Consider the following 21,748-nt stretch of genomic DNA (forward strand, 5'->3'; position numbering starts at 1 on the left):
TCCTCATACCCCTTGGAGCACCGATGTGGAGCTGAGACTCGGGCCCCAGGCTGCCAGGTGGAGGTGGGAAGAGGGATGCCTTCCAAGTGTCAGAGGGTGCTGATTTGATATGGAGGGGGGGGGACACAGGTCAGGGCCAAGGGACTGGGGTCTCCCCTTTCCTTTCTCAATTCCCTGCACCCCTTTCCCACTGTCTGCCCCCACACAGCCCCAGCAGACCTGGAAGCTCCGGAACCCCTCACCGCAGCAGTGGGAAAAGTCTGTTGTCCCGTGGCTGTGGGTGGCTGGCTTCTTACAAGCCAAGGACTGTGGATGTTGGAGGGCATCTGTGTGTCTCATCTACACTGTACCCAGGCCCCTGCATTTCATTCCTTTGCCCTCCTTTTCTCTCTCCTCCCCTCCCAGTTTTAGTTGGAGAGAGACAGCTCCAGAAGGACCAAATATTTATGTTTATCACAATTTCAGGGCCATTAATCTCCCCATCTGAAGGGCTCAGAGGGGGCTGAGATCTACCCTCCCTGCTTGGTGTCAGTGGGCAGGTGTCTGGGCCCCCGACTCTGAAGCCAGCCTCAGCTCTGCCCCAGGGCTGTGTGACTGGGTGGCCGTGTTCAAGTGTCCCGTCTGGAAGATGCCTAGCCTGCCTTCCGGATCTACTCAAGGATTGATGCACAAAGTACGCGAAGCTGTTTCGTGAACTCCCTCCTCTCTCCCATGTCCTCTGCCTGAGAAATTGGTCTTTGTGGGGCCAAAGGTGCGGGGGGGGGGGGCGGGGGGCCGGGCAAGGAGGAGTGACTGCTGGCCCCAGGCCCCTGGTTATAATGTAGAGTCAGCCCAATGACCAGAAGTTGCTTTCCAGCCCTGAGGCTTCCCTGCTCCCTGCTCAGCCTTGAACACTGTACCCAGCACAGCAGAAGGCCCAGATCAGAGGGGTGGCTGCAGGCCCCCGTTCCTCGCCTGTCCTTGAACTGGTTCTCCCCTTTTATCTGCCCTAGCACACCAGAAAGCTGGTTCTAGGGGAAGATATCAATCCCTGCCTTCCTTGAGCTCCTAGTAAAAATATTTCTGGAGGGAGAAGTAGGGAGCCATTCCTTCCTTCAAGACCTTCCTGCCCTCCACCCAGAATTCACAGCCACCTGGGACCTGGCCCAGCTGCCCAACTGCTCTGGCTCTGTGGGCCCCCACCTGAGCCCCTCCTAGCAGCTCAGCCAGAAGCCAGGTCTGACCACCTCACTCCCTGCTCGGGACCCTCAGGGGCTCCCCACAGGCCAAGAGTAGAGGCCACACCCCCTCGTAGGACACCTGACTCTCCCCCAAGTGACCTGGCTCCAGCCGGTCACTCCCTGTGTCCCAATTTACACTCTAGCAACAAGGAACTCCTCGCCCAAAGGGGCTATTTTTGGCCTCTGTGCTCATGTTGTTCCTTCTGCCTGGAATGCCCTTCTCCCCTGTCTGGCTGGCTAACTCCTGCTCATTCTGGAAGGCTCAGTTCCTCCTGGAAGACCTCCCTGACCCCTACCCCAGCCTCCTCCTCAGGGCCTCATAGCATGGCCACTCTACTTGCCTTTACCACAGGGGTGTATATAGTCTAATTCAGGAGAGTGTCCTATGATATACTGTGAAGTAACGATGTAAGATGTTCTGTTATGTGACGTGCTGGAGCCCATGTTATATTGTTACACTTTTAGCTGGTGTGTTACAGGATATATTATGTGATATTATAATCCCCACACTACACTACCTCACGGCATACAGTGTTTATTTAGTGCCTGCTTCTCCAATCAGACTGGGTGCCCTTTCATTTTTGCATCCCAGTTTCTGGTGCATAGTAGGCCCCCAAATAATGACACACCATTCCTTCAACTAATATCCACACAGCTGGGGCTGAGTATTCCTAGGCTGAAGGCAGAGACTTCTTTCTGTCTTCATCTCATGGCTACATAGTGGCTGCCACAGCACTGAGCACTTCATCCTCATGTTACATCCAAAGGCAGAACAGGGGCTTTGCTGGAGAGAGCCTTTCTCCTCATCAGTTCAGTCGTCCTGCCCAGACATCCCCTACCTGTCCTAGAAGAAGGGGTGCTCCCCCTGAAAGTGAGAAAGACATCAGGATCTCTCAGTTGGGAGTGCAGCGGGCTCGTGACATGCAGCTACGTGACATCCCTGGAGCATTGGCCCTGATTTGTGACAGGGTGGTTTTCTTCTCAGTGGGGCTAACCGGTGTCCTAACCTTAACCACAGTGCCAGAACCCCACCTCCGTGAGCTTGCTCCCTCTTCGCCGTGGCTCCGCAAAGTGAGTGCCAATAGCTCCATTTTCAGTTGACGACACTAAGGTTCAAAGAACCTGGGTGACCAGGCTAGGCCACTAGTGACCATGTACCTCTCTGTGCTGTGCTTCACACTTTGCAGAGTCCTCTCATGCCTGTTACTCACTTAACTCCTATAGCAACCTCTGGAGACGCACATTTCTTCCTTCCTTCCTTCCTTCCTTCCTTCCTTCCTTCCTTCCTTCCTTCCTTCCATCCATCCATCCATCCATCCAAGAGAGTGGGGGAGGGGCAGCGACAAGGAAACAGAGGATCTGCAGCAGGCTCTGCGCCCACAGCAGAGAGCATGATGTGGGGCTCAAACTCACCAACCCGCGAGATCATGACTTGAGCCAAAGTCGGATGCCTAACTGACTGAGCCACCCAGACCTCCCCGAGACACATATTCCTAACCATGGCAGCTAGATGGGGAGACTGGGACCCAGAGGTGAAGTCACCCAGGTCACACAGCTGGGCAGGCCAGGTGGGGTAAGGCAGGCTCCTCAGCCCCATGACACAGGTGCTCCTGAATCTCGACCGTCTCTGTCCTCTGCTGCTCCCAAGGTGGGTATGAGCTGCAGAGAGTGTCTGGCAGTGAAAGGCCCAGGACTGGGAGATGTGGGTCTGAGTCTCAGCCCAGCCACTCATGGGCTTTGTGACCTCAGGGTCTTGCCTTCTCTATGCTTTGCTCCTCCTAAAACACGGATGGAAATGGCCACAGGTGAGCAGGCTTCAAGGAGACAATGGCTGAGAAAGGGCTTTGTCAGCTGGAAATGCTGTGTGGTCAGAGAGGTTCCACGTCCATCAGGGCACTGGGCAGAGGGGCCCCAGTGTCCCCTCCCCACCCAGTGATTTAGAGAATGGATATCAGACTGGGCTGGCCACAGAGGACTTGATTGCATCGCCGCGCAGAGGACACCCCGTCCATCCTGCGCGCACACACACGCACGGGTGTCCCGCTGGGTCTCTAGGCACCGTCTGTCAGGACCAGATGGGGGGCCTCCTACATGGTAGGTTGAGTTCCTGTCCAGGTGGGTAGAGGTGTTGCTGAGAATCACCCCACCCAGTCCGTGGCAGTGGTGCTCTCCTGCCCCCCGCAGCCCCACCTGCATGCACACATGGGACATGGGTGGGCGGCCGGTGTGGTTACTGGCAAAGGTTGGCCCACTTTGGCCCACTCACCCCCTCAGCCTATCCACACAGTGATTCTTACTTGTTCAGTCTCTTGAGTTAACAGGAGCAGTAAAAGATGAAGAAAGCGTAAGGGTCCTGCACATTTGTTTAAGAATAAATACTTTTGGGGGCGCCTGGGTGGCGCAGTCGGTTAAGCGTCCGACTTCAGCCAGGTCACGATCTCACGGTCCGTGAGTTCGAGCCCCGCGTCGGGCTCTGGGCTGATGGCTCGGAGCCTGGAGCCTATTTCCGATTCTGTGTCTCCCTCTCTCTCTGCCCCTCCCCTGTTCATGCTCTGTCTCTCTCTGTCCCAAAAATAAATAAACGTTGAAAAAAAAGAATAAATACTTTGGAATGTCCACTGTGCGGCAGACATTGTTCTGGGTGCCGGGTCATGTTGGAGAACAAAACAAACAAAGGCCCCACCCCTTGGAGGGCAGGGCTAAATGACACAAGGGCCAAGCATAAAAGCTCATAGGGGAGCCCTGGAGGGGCCTTCTTCAGAGCCCACGGCCCTTAATCTGTGCACAGTTCTGACAAGCTGGACTCCCCGGTGTCTCAGATCAGAGCAGCTGAGCAGAAATAACCTATTGAAGTGGTAACCTGGAGCAGGTGCAGGGACAGCGCCCAGAGTCACGGCCAGCGGTCTGATGGTGTGGGAGGAAACAGAAAAACAAAGAGAGCAGTGCCAGAGGCTCAGAAGAGCCAAGAGGCTTGGAGCCGTTTAGTGTCTGGGTAAAGGGCCCCCGAGGCCTCGGGGACCTGTGGAGTCTTCTCTGGCCCGATGTTTCTGGGCTTGACCTTGGGTTGTCAAGAGGAAGCTAAAGTACATCCAGTAACGTCGGGCTGAGAATGCAGGGAAGTGCATCAATTATTAGGAAAGGACCTGTCCAAGCTGTTTTGGCACAGAAAACACGAGGCTTCCTTTCTCTGGGGAAGTCTGCTTCTGTGCAAGAGCTGGTTCTAGGATGTCAGTGCGGGGAGGGCAGGGCTCCGTGTCTGTTTTGCTGTTTGCAGCATCCCCAGTGCCTCAAAGGGAGCCTGGCATGGTCTAAACGCTCCGTAGATGTTTGCCGAAAGAACGGACGAGTGGAAGCCATAGGAAAGGAGGGGTTTCCAGTTGTCTTCCCCAGGATCTAATAGGCAGCTCCTCTGTGCCCAGTACTGGGTGGGACCCTGGCAGTCTGAGGTGGAGACACAGTCCTGCCTTGAGGAGCTAATGGGCCAATGGAAGGGAGACTCAGATGCACACACGTGTGCTCTGGCACGTGACTGCCTAGTGCCGAGTGCTTCGCGGGGCCGCCACTGTGCTCTTGAGTCCTCCCTACAACCTCCTGCAGTAGATTACTATTATTACCATTTTATAGGGGAAGAAACTGAGGTACAGAGAGGTTAAGGAACGTGCCCAAGGTCACACAGCTTGTAGAATGAGGAAGTCAGGATTCAAACAGAGGCCGTGTGGTGCCACGGCTGGCACATTCAGCCACCGCGCCGTGTTGCCTGTCAGTAGGTGTGCGTGTGCACACGCATGTGGGTAAAATAATCGTTTCTCGTCCAGTCTCGGCCTTTCCCTTATGCGGCTGGGAGCTACTTTTGTGGTGTCACTGATGGACAGGGTGGCAGTGAGTAAAGAGCCCTGATCAAAGATGTCCCCCACCGTGCCTCCAGAATCTGGCTGTGAGAGGCCCAGGGATGATGAGAAGGGGTAGGGGTGGTGTTTTTCTCACCTTAAAACTGCATTTGCACGCTGTTTTTGTGGAAGTCATTTGATTGTTTGGGCTCTCCAGGGGCTCCATGACCACATGTTATTGCCCCGCTGGTCCTGAAATATCCGCAGCTAGACTCCTTCCTGGAGGTCTCCTGGAGAGATACATCGTGATCTTTGCAAAGGCGCGCTGGCCAGCATTTGGGCGTGAATTGGCTTGTCTGCTTGGTTCCCCATCACCCCTGCTGTCAGTTGCAGTAAGGATCAGGGGGGGAGGCACTGAAAGATGCAGGGCAGTGATGGCCAGCAATCCCCAGCTGGGGAAGAAGCAGGTCTGACAGGGATCTGTCAGCACTGCGGTTAGGTGTGTGTGTGTGTATGTGCATAGCGGGGGTGGGGGTGGGGGTGGGGTGAGGGGCATGGGTCAGGGCCCACCGGGAAGCTGCCAGGGAGCAGGGCCTTCCTCACCTGGCTGGGCCACCTGTCTGCCCAGCTGTCTGCTCCCCTCCAGCCTGAGTGCCTCCCCTGGCTATGGGGCAAGGTCACGGGCTCCTTGAGCTCCTGGGGTCTGGAAGAGCAGTGTGTAGCCGAGTGGAATTGGCTGGACAACATCACAGAATGGGAAGCAGATGGGAAGCTGCAGCAGCTGGGCCTCAGGCCTCTCTCGGGCCAGCTCGACCCTCCCAGTGCTCTGTGCTCTGGGTGGGGTGGGGTGGGGGCCAAGAAAGACAGACAGGCTGATGGACGGGGAGATATAAACAAAGGAGAGGCCAAAAGAAAGTTGGCACAGAGACACATAGGCAAAGCATGGAGAAAGAAAGTGAGAGACTGGCAGCCAGAGAGAGCGGCCTGTAGCCCAAGAAGGCGTCAGCGTGGCGGGGGCCGCGGCTCTCCCTGGCCATCCCCTGCAGGCTCAGTGGGCTCCTTCTGGGTTCTGGCCCTGGCTCTGGGAATGCCAGGCCTCCCACTGCCAGCCACCTTTCCCTTAGGCTCAAAGGACAAAGACGGAGATTTTCTTAGAACCAAGGCAGGTGGCAGCTGGGTGGATGGCTTGGGGACTCACCAGCCCGCTTGCCAGTGAAGAAGCTGAGCTGTCCAGAGGTCAGGGGGTCTGCCTTGCTCTGCTGCATCTTAGCAGCGTGACCCAGGCCGGTCAGGAAACCGGACCGGCCTCCATTTCCTCATCTGCAAAATGGGAGCAGAGATGGCCACCTCCCAGGGAGTGTGTAAGACAGCACATGCAAAGGAGGGCAGCGTGGTGCCCGGCACGAGGCAGTAGATGGTAGCTCTGAGCGCCGATTCACTCACTTCTGGCCTTAGGCCTGGGAGGACAGCGGTGGACAGGACGACGCGACCCCCTCCTTCCCTCGGGAGCTCGCACTCGAGGTATGTGGGGTGAGCGAGGGGATGATGATGGCAATCGTACCAACAATAATTCGTGGCACGGAGGGGTGTGGGAGTCCACATACGGTGCCTCGGGAGTGCAGAGGAGAGGCATGTTTTTCTCAGCCTGCAGTGGAGGTGGGGCCTGGGGTGTGAAGAGACTGGACTCGAGTTAGCCCCGATTATCCTGGACCGGGAGACAGCAGGGACCCAGCCACAAAACCCTGCCCTCCTGGAGTTTATGGTCCAGCCGGCGGGCGTAACTCCAAGTAAAGCTTCAGGGCAGCGTGGGGTGTGTGGACTGTGCTCTCGCAATGCTTGCCCAGCATACCTGGACCCGGTTCTGCGGCTGGCGTCTTAGCACAGGAGGGGGCCCCAGGGTTACCTGCTCTCATCCTCAACGTTGTCTGATGAGGGGGTTCATTCTTCCCGGTAGGGCAGTTCTTCTGTATGTCACTGACTGACTGAAGTTTGGTCGTCTCCACTGGCCTCAGTCAATGGGGGGCTTAGACTGCTGGACCCACCCGTGCTCCCACCTGGGGGGCTGGGGCCCGCAGGGCAGGGGAGCCCCTTAGCTGCCCAGGCAGCTGTCTGCACACTAGCCTAGAGCCCCTGGCCACCTCAGCCGCTCCTCTAGTGAGGAGCGAACACAAGGGGGACCGGGCGAGTCAATGGCATGTACCAGCAGCAGTGGTTTTCAGTCTCACCCTGGAGTTACATCGTCAGCTGCCCCAGGGCAGGGACTCTAACCCCGTGCCTGTCACAGAGCTGGCACCCAGTAGGGACTGAGTACATCTTTGATGAGTAAATGAATTCTCCCAATTCATGGTCCCCAGGCGGATTCTCCTGGCCTACAAGGGGCTCTGGCCGTACCTTTGCAAATCTTAGATGGCTGGGACCTCAGAGGGCCCTCCCAGCCCGGACACAGTGGGATCCTTGATTCACACCATGTTCCCGCCCTCAGAAAATAGCAGCCAACTCCAACTGCTCATAAATTTCCTGCCTGTCACCCCTGGCGCCCAGGCCAGGCGGGGCGGGAGGCGCTGGGGGTGGGCTGGTCCATACCTGCTTCCAGTTCCCTGGGAAGTTGGGAGGCCAGAAGCCCAGGCCTGTGCTTGTGCCCAGAATAACCTCAGCACAGCCTGGCCCGTGGAGATGTGAAAACACATCTGCCAAATGCAAAGGTGTACAGGCTGGGGTGTTGGAGAAAACACAAACACCCGCAGTTTACACAACATAACTCCACTTTCATAAACTACTATATAGGTGCCAAGCATACTTAAATAATAAAAATCTTAAAATACAAGTAAACAAATAAATACCCAGACAAACAAAAAAAAAAATACTATATAGGTAGGTCTAAGCATAAAAATATATGGAACAATAAGTCACCCAAGGCTATCAGTGGTTTGCTCCTAGTGGGGAGACTGAGGTGATTGAAATGTTGTTTCTTCTGTTCCTTCTTCTGTATTTTCTAGTTTTCCTATAATTAACATGTCCCTGTGTAATGTTTTTAAAAACTTAACTGCTTTATTGAGATCGTATATAGTTCACCTGTTTAAAGTGTCCACTTCAGGGTCGCGTGGGTGGCTCAGTTGGTTAAGCGTCCCACCTTGCTTTTGGCTCAGGTCATGATCTCACAGTCGGGAGTTTGAGCCCCGCATCAGGCTCTGTGCTGATGGTGTGGAGCCTGCTTGGGATTCTCTCTCTTTCCCTCTCTCTCTGCCCCTCCCCTGCTTTGTGTGCACGCTCACATGCTCTCTCTCTCTCTCAAAATAAATAAATAAATTTAACAACAAAAAAAATTACTTAAAAAAAAATATGTCCACTTCAGTGGTTTTTAGTATTTTCACACCTATGTGCAGCCATTACCACAATTTTAGAACTTTTGTATCAGGCAAAAAAAAAAAAAAAAAATACCCTGTATGCTTTAGCTATTTCTTCCTACCCCACGGTCTTCGCTGTCCCTCAGTCCTAGCCTACTCTGTGGATTTTCCCATTCTGGACAGTTCGTGTAAATGGAATCTTGTGACACATGGTCTTCGGTGCCTGGCTTCTTTCACTCAGTGTACTCTTCTCAGTGTTCATCCATGTTCTGGAAATGTGTTAGAGCTTCATTTCTTTTTGTGGCTGAATAATATTCCCTGGCATGGATACACCACACTTTGGTTATCCATTCATGAGGCAAGAGACATGCCTTATGTGATTTTAGAAGTTGTGTCTACATTTTTAAAAACAATCCATTGAAAGCAAATTGGTCGAGATGACATAAACTTACTTTGAGACTTTTCAGCCTGTGATGCCTTTTTATGTTTCTAAACACCCATTAGTCAAACCGAGGACTCAGCTTTTTCCAGGAACGTGAGCCAGCACCTTCCAGTGTTCCCACTGTGTGCCAGGCCCTGCTGGGGGGGCGGGGGGGGGGCACCGCTCCATTGTCTCATTGGTTCTTGGCAACTGGAAGGTGAGTACTGTTACTAGGTTCACTATAAAGATGAGGAAACTGAGGCATAGAGAGATGAACTCACTTGCCCAGAGCCCCATAGCCTGCTGACTTTGGGGCCAAGGTGAACGCCAACATTCTGCATTTAGAACCAAACACAGAACCCCCTTTCCAGCCCAAACATGGATGTACTTAAAAGTGAAAGAAAAAATAATACCTAATAGCATGGGTCTTGAAAAATACTTTTCCCACGTCCTCTCTGCTTGTCTTTTGTATTTAAAAAAAATTTTTTTTTAAATGTTTATTCATTTGAGAGAGAGAGAGAGAGACAGTGCGATCAGGGGCGGGACAGGGAGAGAGGGAGACACAGAGTCCGAAGCAAGCTCCAGGCTCTGAGCCATTAGCACAGGGCCTGACACGGGGCTCGAACTCATGAACTGTGAGATCATGACCTGAGCCAAAGTCGGACGCTCAGCCAACCAACTGAGCCACCCAGGTGCCCCTTGTGTTTTTGTTTTAAACTAACATCTGAAACCTGACTATTCTTTTTAGGACAAACTAATGCAAAAAAAGGGATTTCCGTTCCATTAGATGTCTTTTTCTGCATGTAGAAGGCTGTATCCAAATTGCTAAAATGTAAAAAAAAAAAAAAAAAAAAGTATAATTTAAAAATAATGAAAAATGGTTAAGTAGGTAACATGGACTGAAAATGAATTTAAAAGGTAAAATACCTTAGAAAGCAGACACAGTCATTTTTAAATGCCCCTAAAATGGTAAAATTGCCCTGCAACACACAGAAGTGATCAAAAGAGGAAACCAATCCACCTAAAGCCGGAGACAGACTTGGTAAGCAGAGGACATAGAGTCAGAATAAAAAACTGGAGGTGAACAAAAGCAAAAAATGATGCAGAATTGTTCCAGGATTCACAACAATTACCCCAAGTTTCCATAAAGCATAGGCATATTTTCAAAAATGCGAAGTTACATTTGAAACAGGAAACATACTCCATGGTATATAAAAGCTATGGTGAATAAAATGCCTGTGACGGGAAATATTTATTCACGTGTTCAACAAATATTTATCAAGATGCTAGTATGTGTCCAGACTGTTCTAGGCTCTCGGGCTACGTCAGGGAACAAAACAGACCATGTCCCTGTCCTTGTGGAGCTGATGTTCTGACCACAAATGATGTTCTGACCACAAATGAACAGATTAAGAAAAATGATTTCTAAATGTGATAGACTCAGCCACTTTGCCACTCTGACCAAATCACCTCCATCGGACTCAGCACGTCAGACCGTGGAAAGGGACCTGGGAGGCCATCTTGCCTAGTCGTGTTCAAAGTTTATTTTCACTGCAGAACCTGTTTAAAGGGCATCTTCTGTGGTAAGGGGCTGGGATGTAGGAGACTTCTGTGAGCAGTGAGCCAAGAGCCTTTCCCCTCTGTACCCAGAGCCTTGGCCCAAAGAGGAAACACCACCTATAAATCCCAGAGCTGGATGGGGTTCGGGAGGCCCTCTCAGGCTGTGCTTCTATATGAGGTGACATAGGATGTTGCCACCAGTTTCATGAGAAGGGGTCTGTAGTACGGTTGCCAAAGTTGGGGGTATTTGCCAGCCCTCTCTGTCACATTTGTAATTATGTGCCTGTAATTAATACACACACACATACACCCTGCCCCTTCTGAAGGGGCATCCATGGGTTTGTCTCCTAACCCTGCAGCCACAGCTGATCTGTGGAGGAAATCTGATTGAGGCTGGACCACCGGCTGCCTCCACTGGGACATTTGAGTTGGGGCGCTGAGAGACTGGGCCAGCTGGTAGGCAGGAAGGAAGCAGATACTTGATGTGGCCGAGTGCTGCTTCTGGGAGGCACCTAGAGGGAAGGGCCACAGATTGACTCAGGGTGCAGTTGTGATCACAGGATCATAGGAGTTCAGAAAATAACGAGTAAATAAAGTCTTGTGAATTTCTTCATTGCAGGACTTTTCAGTCCTTTAATACGCTAATACATGTAGTGACTTTCCAAGGTGGGGTCAAGGTCTAAAATGTTTCCCAGACTCCCAGATGGGATAACCTCACCTGCCTAATGTTCGTACCCTTTGGGGGGCGTGCAAATCCATGTGTGTGCTGTACAAGTGAAGGAATTAAGCACAGAGAGGGAGAGTGAGTTCCCCAAAGTCACAAAGCTGGTTAATCACAGAGGAGGTCCTGGCACCCAAGGCCTCCTGGTGTTCTTCCCACCACGCCCCATTTGACATAAGACTTCCATGTATGGATGATACGTGTGCTGGGATTCCTGTACCGAGGTGGGCGGTGGGAACACAGGTCCAGTGTAGACACCAGGGAAAGGGTGGGAGCAAGAACTGAAGGTCAGGCTTTGGCAAGAAGAACCTGGCTTCCTTGCTCTTGGGTGGTAGTCACGGCTTCCGCAGGGCCTGAGGGCCAGTAGCGAGCCCGGGCAGGGCCCTGGTGCCTTGACCGAGTAGCTAGTGGGACACCTCCGGCCCGCCTGCCCAGCCAGCTTTCTGCGCCGAACCCCCAGACCGCAGGCCGGCTGGACAGAGAGGAACTCTGGGCCCTTCTCCGCAGGGCCCGCCCAGGCAGCCAGCGACTGGCTGACGCGGGCTGTAAATCACCCCGTGGACCACAGACCCTGTGCCATCCCCACGGGTTTCCTTTCCGCCTCTTAATCCTCCTCCTCAGACTCGGTAACAAAAAGCAGATTCCTGCTGGGGCCAGCCACGCACCGCACTGTGGGCTCGGAGGATGTGAGCCGGGACCCACCCCATCAAGATGCTCCCTCTTCTTTCCTTTCTCCCTTCTCAGCCTCTGTTAGCTAGGGGACGCCCCCTCCTCCTGGCCCAGCTCTCGCCCTCCTCGGACCCCACTTCCAGCCTTACCCCAGCCTCGCACCCTGGCCGCTGGCCAAGCCCGGCGCCCCAGGCCTGCGAGGCTCACCGGGGCCTGTGGTTGGCAGGCCCTCCAGGCTGTGGTTTGGCCCCATCCCGGCTCCCCAAGCCTCCGGTTCAGCAGAAGCAGCTTCTCTGTGGTAGAACAAACATTGTCGATCCGCATTCGAATCCTGATGGCCGCCAGCTTCCAGCGCCCCCTCTCCACCGGCGATGGCTCACCTCTGAGATGAGGGTGCGGAGAAAGCCCCCCTGGCATGGTGGAGGTGCCTGACAGATGTTTTGCTTCAAAAACGAGTACTTAGCTGTTTGTTCAGGGTTGTTGCAAGAATCCCAGAGAAGCGGTATTTGGAGCTGCTTTCGTAGGAGTGTGCTGTGCCAGGTTAGGGCACTGCTGTTGCTCTTTGGCGTGTTTGGGTAGACTTGGAGGCCTCGCAGGACCCCCCCCCCCCACAGTGCTGACCTCCCCCCAGAACCTGAAGTCCCAGCAGCCCCTGTGACCTTTCCCTGTCTCCTGTCCCTGGTAGCAAGTCACACCCTGCGGTCAGTTTTCTCATGAGCGACACCACGTTCAGCTGCTGAGTGAGGGTTCCAAAGGTCGGGACTGCGAGGCGCGCACGATGGACGGTGCAACCTAGTGGTTTTCAAACTAGGCTCCTGCGCACCCTGGGTTCTCAGAGATGTCCCCGGCCTCCCGTTGGAGGGAATGCACCCTGTGACCCCCTCTCCCTGTGTCCTCCCTACCCTGTTACTGCAAACACACCAGACCGTGTTTATCTGTTTTCTGTGTTAGGGTTTCACGGGTTAGACTTCATTTCTGCTGCTTAAAAGAAAGTCTGAAAATTATTGACCTGCTCTAGCTGTGTCAGGAGAACACTGAGGCCCAGAGGAGTTAAGTGACTTGTCTCAGGTCACCCACCTGGTGGGGTGGATGGACAGCACGTAGAGGAGGCCCCTGGACTCCTGGTATAGTGCTCTTGTCTGAACAGCATAGGGAAAAGGGGCTGCGGGTGGTCATTCCTGTGGGGGGGGGGGCAGACCTGACTCACATGCCTCAGAGGTGTGACCCGGAGGACTGTGTTATCAGCACCAGGTGTCCCTGAGCCCCCCTCTAACCCCTGCAGCCCTGCCCATATCCCCAAAGCGACCAAGTCAGCAATGGCTCTGAAATGCAGAGTGAGGAGTAAGGGGACAGTGTGGGCTCTGGAGGCAGCCAGTTCTGGGTCCAGATGCCGGCTCCATCACTTACTGAACCCCTCAGGATGCAGTCCCCTGCCTGAGCCACACAGGTCCCTCCCGGGGCAGGAGCCAGCAAGGATCAAGAGAGAGGAGGTGCTGGGGTGCCAGCTCCTGGGATCAGCTGGCCTTTAGGAAAGAGTCAGGAGAGTCAAGTTTTTCTGATGGTTGGTTGTTTCTTTCAGGAGTGACTGGCCCCGGTCTAGACCAAGGATGCTTCCGTGGGCCCTCGTTCTGGTCAAGCCCGAGGAGAAGGTGAGCTCTCCAAGTCCAGCCTTGTCTTCTCCAGGATTCCACCAGACGCTCAGACCACTGCCTCTCAGGGTGGGGCAGGGGCACACCTGCCTCCCTCTTGCCCTCCTGTCCCCCCTCAGCCACTCTGGTGACTCTGCACTTTGCCCTCGGCCTGGTAGGGAGGGGAGAGCAAAACCTCCCCCTTGCCCAGGGCCTGAGGCCCCTGTCTGGCTGCAGAAATTCGTTGCCAAAGATTCCACAGAGACACTGAAGAAATGGTGGTGACAAAACCCCACGGCAAAAAGCCACCCCATTGCTCTAGGACTTTTGCTCCTCCTGTTGCCCGAGTTCCATCTCAAGCCAAAGACGAGTCAGCGATCCCACAGGAAACTCATGGAAGGGATGGACATTTGGTGACCATTGGAAGCACTCAACCCTCTGACCTGGCACTCTCTTTCTACGCTGGGTCCTGAGCTGGCTGGGTACAAGATAAGCCTTCTGGGGGCTGTGAGAGGGGGCTGGGGGTGCTTATATGGAGTGGGATGTGAGATCCTGGCTCTCTTCTCTCCTTCCCACTGGCTGCCTAGGCCTCTGACCCTGATTGTCAGTGTTCTGGTCCAGGCTTCTTGGGCCCTGAGCATCATGGCAAGGGAGTAAGGGGGAAAAGAAACCAATTTGACCACTCCGTACCCCACCCCAGGGTCTTGTCCCCCAAGGTGACCAGCCTAAAGGGTCTTTGCTCCCCAGCCAGCCCAGCCAGCCACTCCTTGCCCATGACCCACCCTCCTGGCTGGGAAAACAAGATGGTGCCCTGCATGAAGGCCAGTAGTCTGTGCCCGGTTATGCAGGGGGTGGGCAGAGGGAAGGAAGGGACCAGGGAAATGGGCCAGTAAGGTGGCGAGGGGCATGTTCAAAGCCAAGGCCTATTCCTTCCTTGTGCTCAAAAGGCCAAAGCTGTTCACATCTGTGCTCAACCATCTGCTTCAAATTGAAGTAAAAGCCCAAACATGTAAAGAAAACACTTGCTCGTGTTGAATGGACTCTGTGGGCGACCAGGACTTTGGCTGGTCAGTTAAGGGGGAGTTGTGGGAGGAGGGGAGAGGCTGGTGTTGGCCTAGAAGTTGAGCATGTGAGTGTGTGTGTGTGTGCGCGTGTGTGTGTGTGTGTGTCAGGGTGTAGGGAGCCCTCACCATGACCTCAAATCTGGACTAGTGACCAGGAGGCCTGGTCAGAAACATGTGAGGAGCTCTTTCCACTTCATACCTCACTTAATCCATTCCACAAGTTTATGAGGTGGGAACTGTCATTTTAATCCCATTTTACAGATGAAGAAATAAGGCCCCAAGGAGACAGTGATGGATCTGGCCCTCAAATCAGGGTGATCTCACGCCAAATCCTGTGCTCTCACCCCCTTTCTGGCCCCCTAGTCCAGTCCCAGCCCAAAGTCTTTGTGTGGCCTTGTCACATCACTTCACCTCAGTGGGCATTTGGGGGTGGGGAAGAGATCATAAGATAAGAATGGGGAGAGGACTCTCAGGGGCAGGGCTGCCCAGGGAGATGGGAGGTGATGAGGAAAGGAGCTATGCTCCTGCAGGGTGCACATTTGTCCCTTGGTTCAGCCCAGCCACGCCGTGTCGGTCTGCTCCCTCGGATCCTGGACTGGGTCCTGAATGTCTGCAGGTGCAGCTGACTGACAGGAGCCTCCTCCCCCTGCACTAGTGTTTCCCAGGCACGGCCCTTTGCCAAGAACCAGGTTGTTGGACAGGTCCTGGATCTGGGACAGAAGTAGGGGACCCAGACTGCTCAGAGCACTCCTCAGAGCAAAGGTGCCCTGCAAGACAGAATGGGCTTGGGATGGGGGCTACAAGGGGATGGTCACTGGGGTGCCCAGGTGTCTCAGTCGATTGAGCATCCAGCTCTGGATTTCAGCTCAGGTCATGATCTCATGGTGGGGAGATCAAGCTCTGCGTTAGGCTCGGCACTGACAGCATGGAGCCTGCTTGGGATTCTCTCTCTCCGCCCCCCTCTCTCTCTCTCACTGCCCCTTTCCACTCTCTCTCAAAATAAACATTAAAAAAAAAAAAGGTTGGTCACCTAGGGCTCCAGGCACAAGGCATATCCCCACTCACTTGTCTCCCTGACTTTCTGAGTATTGCTGGTGACACTTCCTAGGGAAGCAGGAAATGTGGACCAAACAGCATGAAACTTATTGACATAAGAGGACCCTTTCTGTTACTAAAAGGTGGGGAGGTACCCTCATTCTGCTGCCAGGGGACCAGACCCCATGGCCTTACCACCCAGAAACAACCTGTGGCTTCCGCTCCCACCCCTTTCTTATTCCTGGCCTTTGTAACATACTTCCCTTTCGTTCTGAAGCATCTATTGGTCATTAGCTGCATTATCAGACATTAAGCTGGGTGTTCACAATGGAGGAATGGATCTCACACAGCACCTGTCTTCACGGAGCTCATGGACCTGTACAGGCAGATAAGCAAATAATTATGATACAGTCAGATGACTAAGATGTCGTTGGGAATTTCAGGCAATTCCTCCAAAGAGGCCTTGGGAGTTGGGTCTTGAAGGATGAACAGAAGTTTTCTCTGTGCAGAGGAATGGGAGAAGGGCTTTTAGGAATACCTAGCCCTGGCGGGACATTGGAATCACCTAAGGAGATTATGATTATTGATATGAAATATTTATGCCAAAGTCCCATCTCCAGAAATTCCGATGTATTGGTCTGGAGTGTGACTTGGGCATTGGGATTTTTTAATGTTTAATTTTGAGAGAGAGAGAGAGAGGTAGGGGCAGAGAGAGAGGGAGACACAGAATCCAAAGCAGGCTTCAGGCTCTGAGCTGTCAGCACAGAGCCCAACACAGAGCTTGAACCCATGAACTGTGAGATCATGACCTGAGCCAAAGTCGGTGCTCAACCAACTGAGCCACCCAAGCGTCCCTGACATTGGGATTTTTAAAAGCTCCCTAAGTGATTCCAAAGTGCTGGCAAGATTGAGAGCTACTGGTTTAAGTGGGCTCAGGTTTTTGACAAAAAAGTGATTTAGAATCACTGATGTGGGATACAGGCCGGGCCAAAAATGTGGATGGGTGGACGTGGGTGTGTGTGTATAGCTCTGTGTGCACATGCGTGCACATATGTGTGTGAACGATTGAAAGTTCATGCTTTTCTTTCTTTTTCCAGCTTCTCCCCCAGTACAGCAGCTTGTGTTTGTGCATACACACACACACACACACACACACACACAAATGTACACTCCTTCTTGTGTACACATGCACATCTGTATACACGCTTGCAGATACTCCCAGGGAAGGGAGATCCATTTGAGGTAGATTGAGATTGCCAATTTTCACTGGCAGCCTTTCAGGCCATTTTATGGAAGCAGCCAGGCAAGAAGACCCTCGACAGGATAAAAATTATGAAGAGCCACCCCCCTCACGTCCCAGTCCAGCGGAGGGTTTGTGATCACAGAGCCCTGCAGGTTTGTTTGCGGCACAGCCTCCTGCTTTGTTGTTTGCTCTGCGTCCTGAGCCCACGTGCCGGTGATGGCTCATCAATCACCAGCCACAGAGGGACCCAGGGGAGCTGCGAGTGACACATATGTCTGTGTGTGTACCTCTGAGTGCCTGCCTGGTTCCTGCAGCATGCATGCTTCCTGCTCTCCGCAGGACACAAACCACAAAGAACTGCTCCAGGACTCGGAGTTCCCAGCTCCACCCAGCTTTATAAAACTTCAAAAACTCTGTGCACATCAGCTGCACTGCTTCCTGGTTCCGGCCCCACATCATCCCAGAAGAGAGGCTTAAGTTCTGGGGAGGGCGGTCCATGAGTCCCTGGGCCCCTTTCTGGGCTCACAGCTGGGCCAGGGTCCCAGGTGGATTCCGTCTCCCCACACAGTGACTCCTTCCTGTCCCCATCACCATCACTCTGGCCTGAGACATCCTCCTACCCTCCCTCTACCAACCTGAGTCCTCCAAGGGCCCCGGGCTGTCCTTTTTTCTCCGACCCACCCTCACCCCTCTCCCCTTTCTCACCAGCCTGCGAGGAGGAGGGGCAGGTCCCAGGGGCCAGAACAGGTAACAGCATGCAGGGACTGTGCTGGGAGCTGGAGGAACCCACAGAGCCCCTCATGCCCGTGATCCAGGGCGGAGATGTGGGCAAGTGCTGTGCTGTGGTCAGCCATGGTAGGCCAGCTGGGAGGCTGGAGCTGGCACTGCACTTGCCTCCCTCTGTCCATGCTGTTTTCTAAGCAGCAAGGTAGTCATCACCAGTAGCCCAGTGACAGTCTGGCCTTCTCAGAGCAAGACTTGGACATCTCCAAGTGTTTCCTTCAGGGGGACTTGTAATGCCATTGTCACTCCGACCTCTTGCTGCCGCCAATCCTGCACAGCTGTGTTCTGTTTCCAGGCTCCAGGAGCACAGGGAGGCATGGAGGGGGACCTGCCTGGGAGGTGGGGTGGGGGTGGGGGGCTAGAGGAAGGGCAGCTGGCTTTTCCTTTGCTACCGCCCCCCCCATCCTGGTTCTCACCTCGGCACACTCCTCCCCTCTGATACCCCAGACCCCAGACAAGCTCTGTTTGCCTTCCTGAAGCCGGGCACCCCCAAAGAACTTGTATTTATAAATAACGACCTGGTTTTACAGATATTTGGGCACATGTCTAATCTCCAGATGAGCTATGAATTCCTAGAAGGCAAAGATTGGGTCTAATTCATCTCCAAATCCTCGAAAAGGCCTTGCAAAATGTATATATTGGTTTCTTTGTTAAATGAATAAAAAAGTGGAAAATATGGTGATTCCCGCATTTACTTTCTTCCTTCCACAAATAGCTACCACGCAGCTAATTTGTTCAAGATCCCGAGAGAGTGGGACACAGGCGTTTTCCAAAACCTCAAAGAGGCTCCAAGGGAGAAGGGCCAGAGCAGAGGGGAGCCTGGGCTGTGGGCACTTTTGCTCTTTCTGCAGCTGAGCCTTTTGAGACCCTGCGAAGAGGACAGCTTCAGAGCACACGGGCCAGGCACGGAGGAGGTAAACTGCTGCGGACCGGGTGTGGATGAATGAATGAGCGCTGCCACACCCCCTGACCGCCTGCCTCAGACATCACCAATCAGCGGTGGCTCTCCTTCCCGGGCTCTGCGGTCGGAGTTCCTGACCGCGCTCCGGGCAGTCACTGTTAATCAATCGAAGAGATGCGCTCTCTCTGCCTTCCTGGAGCAAGTTTCGGTAGGAACACCCTCAGACCAGCCTGCTGGGTGCACCGCCAGGAAGACAGGACTGAGGCTAGGTTAGAAGGCCTGCCTTCGCTATTGCTCATGGGGCTGTGTGGCGCACCCTGGCTGGCCTTTGATCTGTTCCCGGCCGACCCTTCCTCCGCTGTGGCTGATAGTGGTTTATTTCTGAAGTCCCTCCCCTGGGCCCATCTCCGCCGGGGCAAAGTCCAGGTTCCTTAGCTGCCCAACAGATCTGTGGCCAGTGGTCCTCGCTGTTTTCCAGCGTCTCCAACATCCCCCCCAGTCTCTATGACCCCCAGTTTGGCATCCTGGGGTGCTGGCCGAATTCCAGGTTCCTTTTCTCTGGCTGCCCCTGAAACAACATGCTTTCTGAACCCTAGTGTTTGCTGCAGTGGAAACGGTTCCTTTTCAATCTAACTTTCCTCTGCATCGGATCCACCTAGGCCCCCTGGTTCCTCCCAGAACTGGAGTTCTCCCAGTCCCGAACCTGGGCACCCAGAGGGACCCTGCTTTACCCAACATCAGTGGCCTAGGTCCTAAGGGTTCCTCTCTCCTGTTGAGATATAAATAAAAACATCTCCACCTCCATCCTGTCTTCACAGAAGGCCAGCATCGTTCCAGATCTCTGAGGATTCTCAGGGGCCTTATATCCCCATGGTTATCTCAGCTTTGACTTCTTGGGTCCAGTGAATTCATAATCTCTCTGCCAATTGCCTCCTATGGCTGATGCTGTCTCTCTAACCTGCTTCAGCTCAAGGGAACACAGCCACATTTCCTCAATTTCCCCCAAACATCACTCACATATGGCAGTTGTATGTAGAGGAATTATTTTTCTCTTTCTTGATGATTTTTAAAGAAATGTTTATACTCACACACAAAAAACAAACAAGGCCTTGCCTTTTTCTTCCCAATTTATTTAGCTGATTTCATATATTTTTGACAGGTTCATCATGTTTCCGGCAGTTATAAATATTTTCCCCTCTGGCTTCACTCCCTGACACTACATTTCTGGGCTGTGACTCACCCTAAGTCGTCCCACAGCTGGGGCTTGAATCCAGCCTTTTTTCTTCAATCTAATATCCCCCTTAACCAACCCCAGGTCCCCACCAAACCCAGGCCAGACAACATGAGACTATAAAATATGATGTCCAGTGGAAAGGTCACGAGCAAATAGGGCGGCTGGCTGGGGCTCTCACCCACCCTCAGCTGAGCAGTATCCAAGGCCCTGCTTCTGGGGCAGAGATACATGGGGATGCATGCCCTGGGGCAGCCACATTTCTCCCTTCCCTTACAGGAAAGCCTGTCCCTCCTAAAACAGCTGACTGATGACACCACCAGGAACAGGGGACAGGACAAAGCCTGCCCCTCCCCCAGGAAGCAGACAGAGCCCTGAACTTAGCCCTGTGCCAGCCCCATACCCCAAACCACCTTCAAAGCCATCTGGCCCACAGACAACAAGCATTCATCCTCTGGGGTTTCATTTTCAGCTCCACACCAGAAGTTTCTAGAGAATTTCCCTCTTGCACACACATACATGCATGCAACACACAATTTTTTTTTTTTTTAAGTAAAGAACTCAAAATGTTTCCAAGTTCCAAGAAAGAAATCTCCATTTTTGGGGAAGAAAATAAAACAAAAAGCAAGTTTTTTGGCACACTTTGGGATAGCTATGTTGACCTTTATTTTCTAAATAAAAACCCGGATTTGAAAAAGATTTTGGTGCCTCTTTCAGGTGTGAGAGGCAGCCTAGGAAGCCAAATTTGTAATTTGGGGAAGAGCTCTAAGATGAACAGGACTGGGCCTTCTAAGAACAAAGGGTTCAATGGTCCTCTCCATTGGGAGCCTCAGCGTAATATACTCCTCTGAAAAGTCCTGCAGTAGGAAAACATTTAACTTTGAGAAATGAGTGCCTCTCCAACTTAGTTCAGCACTTATTCTCTTTTAAAAAAATGCTGGGACACCTGGGTAGCTCAGTCAGTTAAGCATCTGACTTCAGCTCAGGTCATGAGCTCACGGTTCGTTCGTGAGTTCAAGCCCTGCATCAGGCTCTGTGCTGACAGCTCAGAGCCTGGAGCCTGCTTCAGATTCTGTGTCTCCCTCCCTCTCTGTCCCTCCCCTGCTGGCGCTGTGTCTCTCTCTCTCTCAAAAATAAACATTAAAAAAATGTTTTTACTGTGGAAAAATGTATGTAGCATAATATTTGTCATTTTAACCATTTTTAGTGTCACAATTCAGTGGCATTAAATATGTGCACAATGTCGTATAACCATCACCACTATCTATACCCCAAACTTTGTTCTCACCCCCGTAAAAACCCTTCCCACCTCCCCATGGCCCCTGGTAGCCTCTATTCTACTTTCTGTCTCTATGAATTTGCCTATTCTAGGTAACACGTGTAAGTGAAATTTTGTACCATAATTTGTCCTTCTCTATTAGCCTTAATGCACTAAGTATAATGCTTTTAATAAGGTCTGTTCATGTTGTAGCCTGTGTCAGAACTTTATTCCTTTTTGTGGCTGAATAATATTCTGTTGTATGTATATGCTACATTTTGCTTATTCATTCTTCTATTGATGGAGCACACTTAATCTTTATTTCATACCCCTGTCTCTCATGGGACACTAAGAGGGTTCCCTGGAGCACAGTTTGAAGACTGCTAGTGTGTGAAGCCACTAGAATGTTTGGAGTTTGAATGGGCCAGGATTTTCTTACCCACGTGCTTGCCCCAGGCACTGCCGGAAGTGCTCTGGTCAGCTCACTCTCCAAACTCAAGGCTGGGCTGAAGCCGCGAGAGGTGAAGCTGTCTGAGAAGGACCTTGGAGGGGTGCTCAGTGGTCAGTGCTTGGGGAGATGAGGGAGAGCCTTGCCCTCTAACCCTCGCAGGACACATGGCCCTGCTTCTGCTGTGGGGACCCACTGGGATGACTGACAGCTCAGTGTTGGTGGCATCTGTCAGGGCTGCCTTCCCGGGCTTTGATGGTAGGACTGGACAGGAGCCAAACTTGAGGGGAGCAGTTGCCTGAGAGGCCCCGGCCCCCTCTTGGCAGCCTCACAGGTGCGCCCTGTCCTGTTCCTTCAGGGAGCTGGACGACGTGTTCTGAACCACTGCCCCTCCC

At 53.0% G+C, this 21,748-nt stretch overlaps 1 protein-coding gene across 1 annotated transcript in view; it reads left to right on the top strand.

Moving 5' to 3' along the window:
• Positions 1-18,191, top strand: part of ATOH8 (atonal bHLH transcription factor 8) — a 36,246-nt gene extending 18,055 nt beyond the window's left edge. The window contains exon 3 of the mRNA XM_011281182.3: positions 13,342-18,191. Within this exon, the coding sequence (XP_011279484.2) occupies positions 13,342-13,347 (6 nt within the window). The 3' untranslated portion in view covers positions 13,348-18,191. The remainder of the gene's footprint in view (positions 1-13,341) is intronic.
• The last annotated feature ends 3,557 nt before the right edge of the window (positions 18,192-21,748 follow it).

This window comes from Felis catus, chromosome A3, assembly GCF_018350175.1.
Source record: "Felis catus isolate Fca126 chromosome A3, F.catus_Fca126_mat1.0, whole genome shotgun sequence".
NCBI lineage: Eukaryota > Metazoa > Chordata > Mammalia > Carnivora > Felidae > Felis > Felis catus.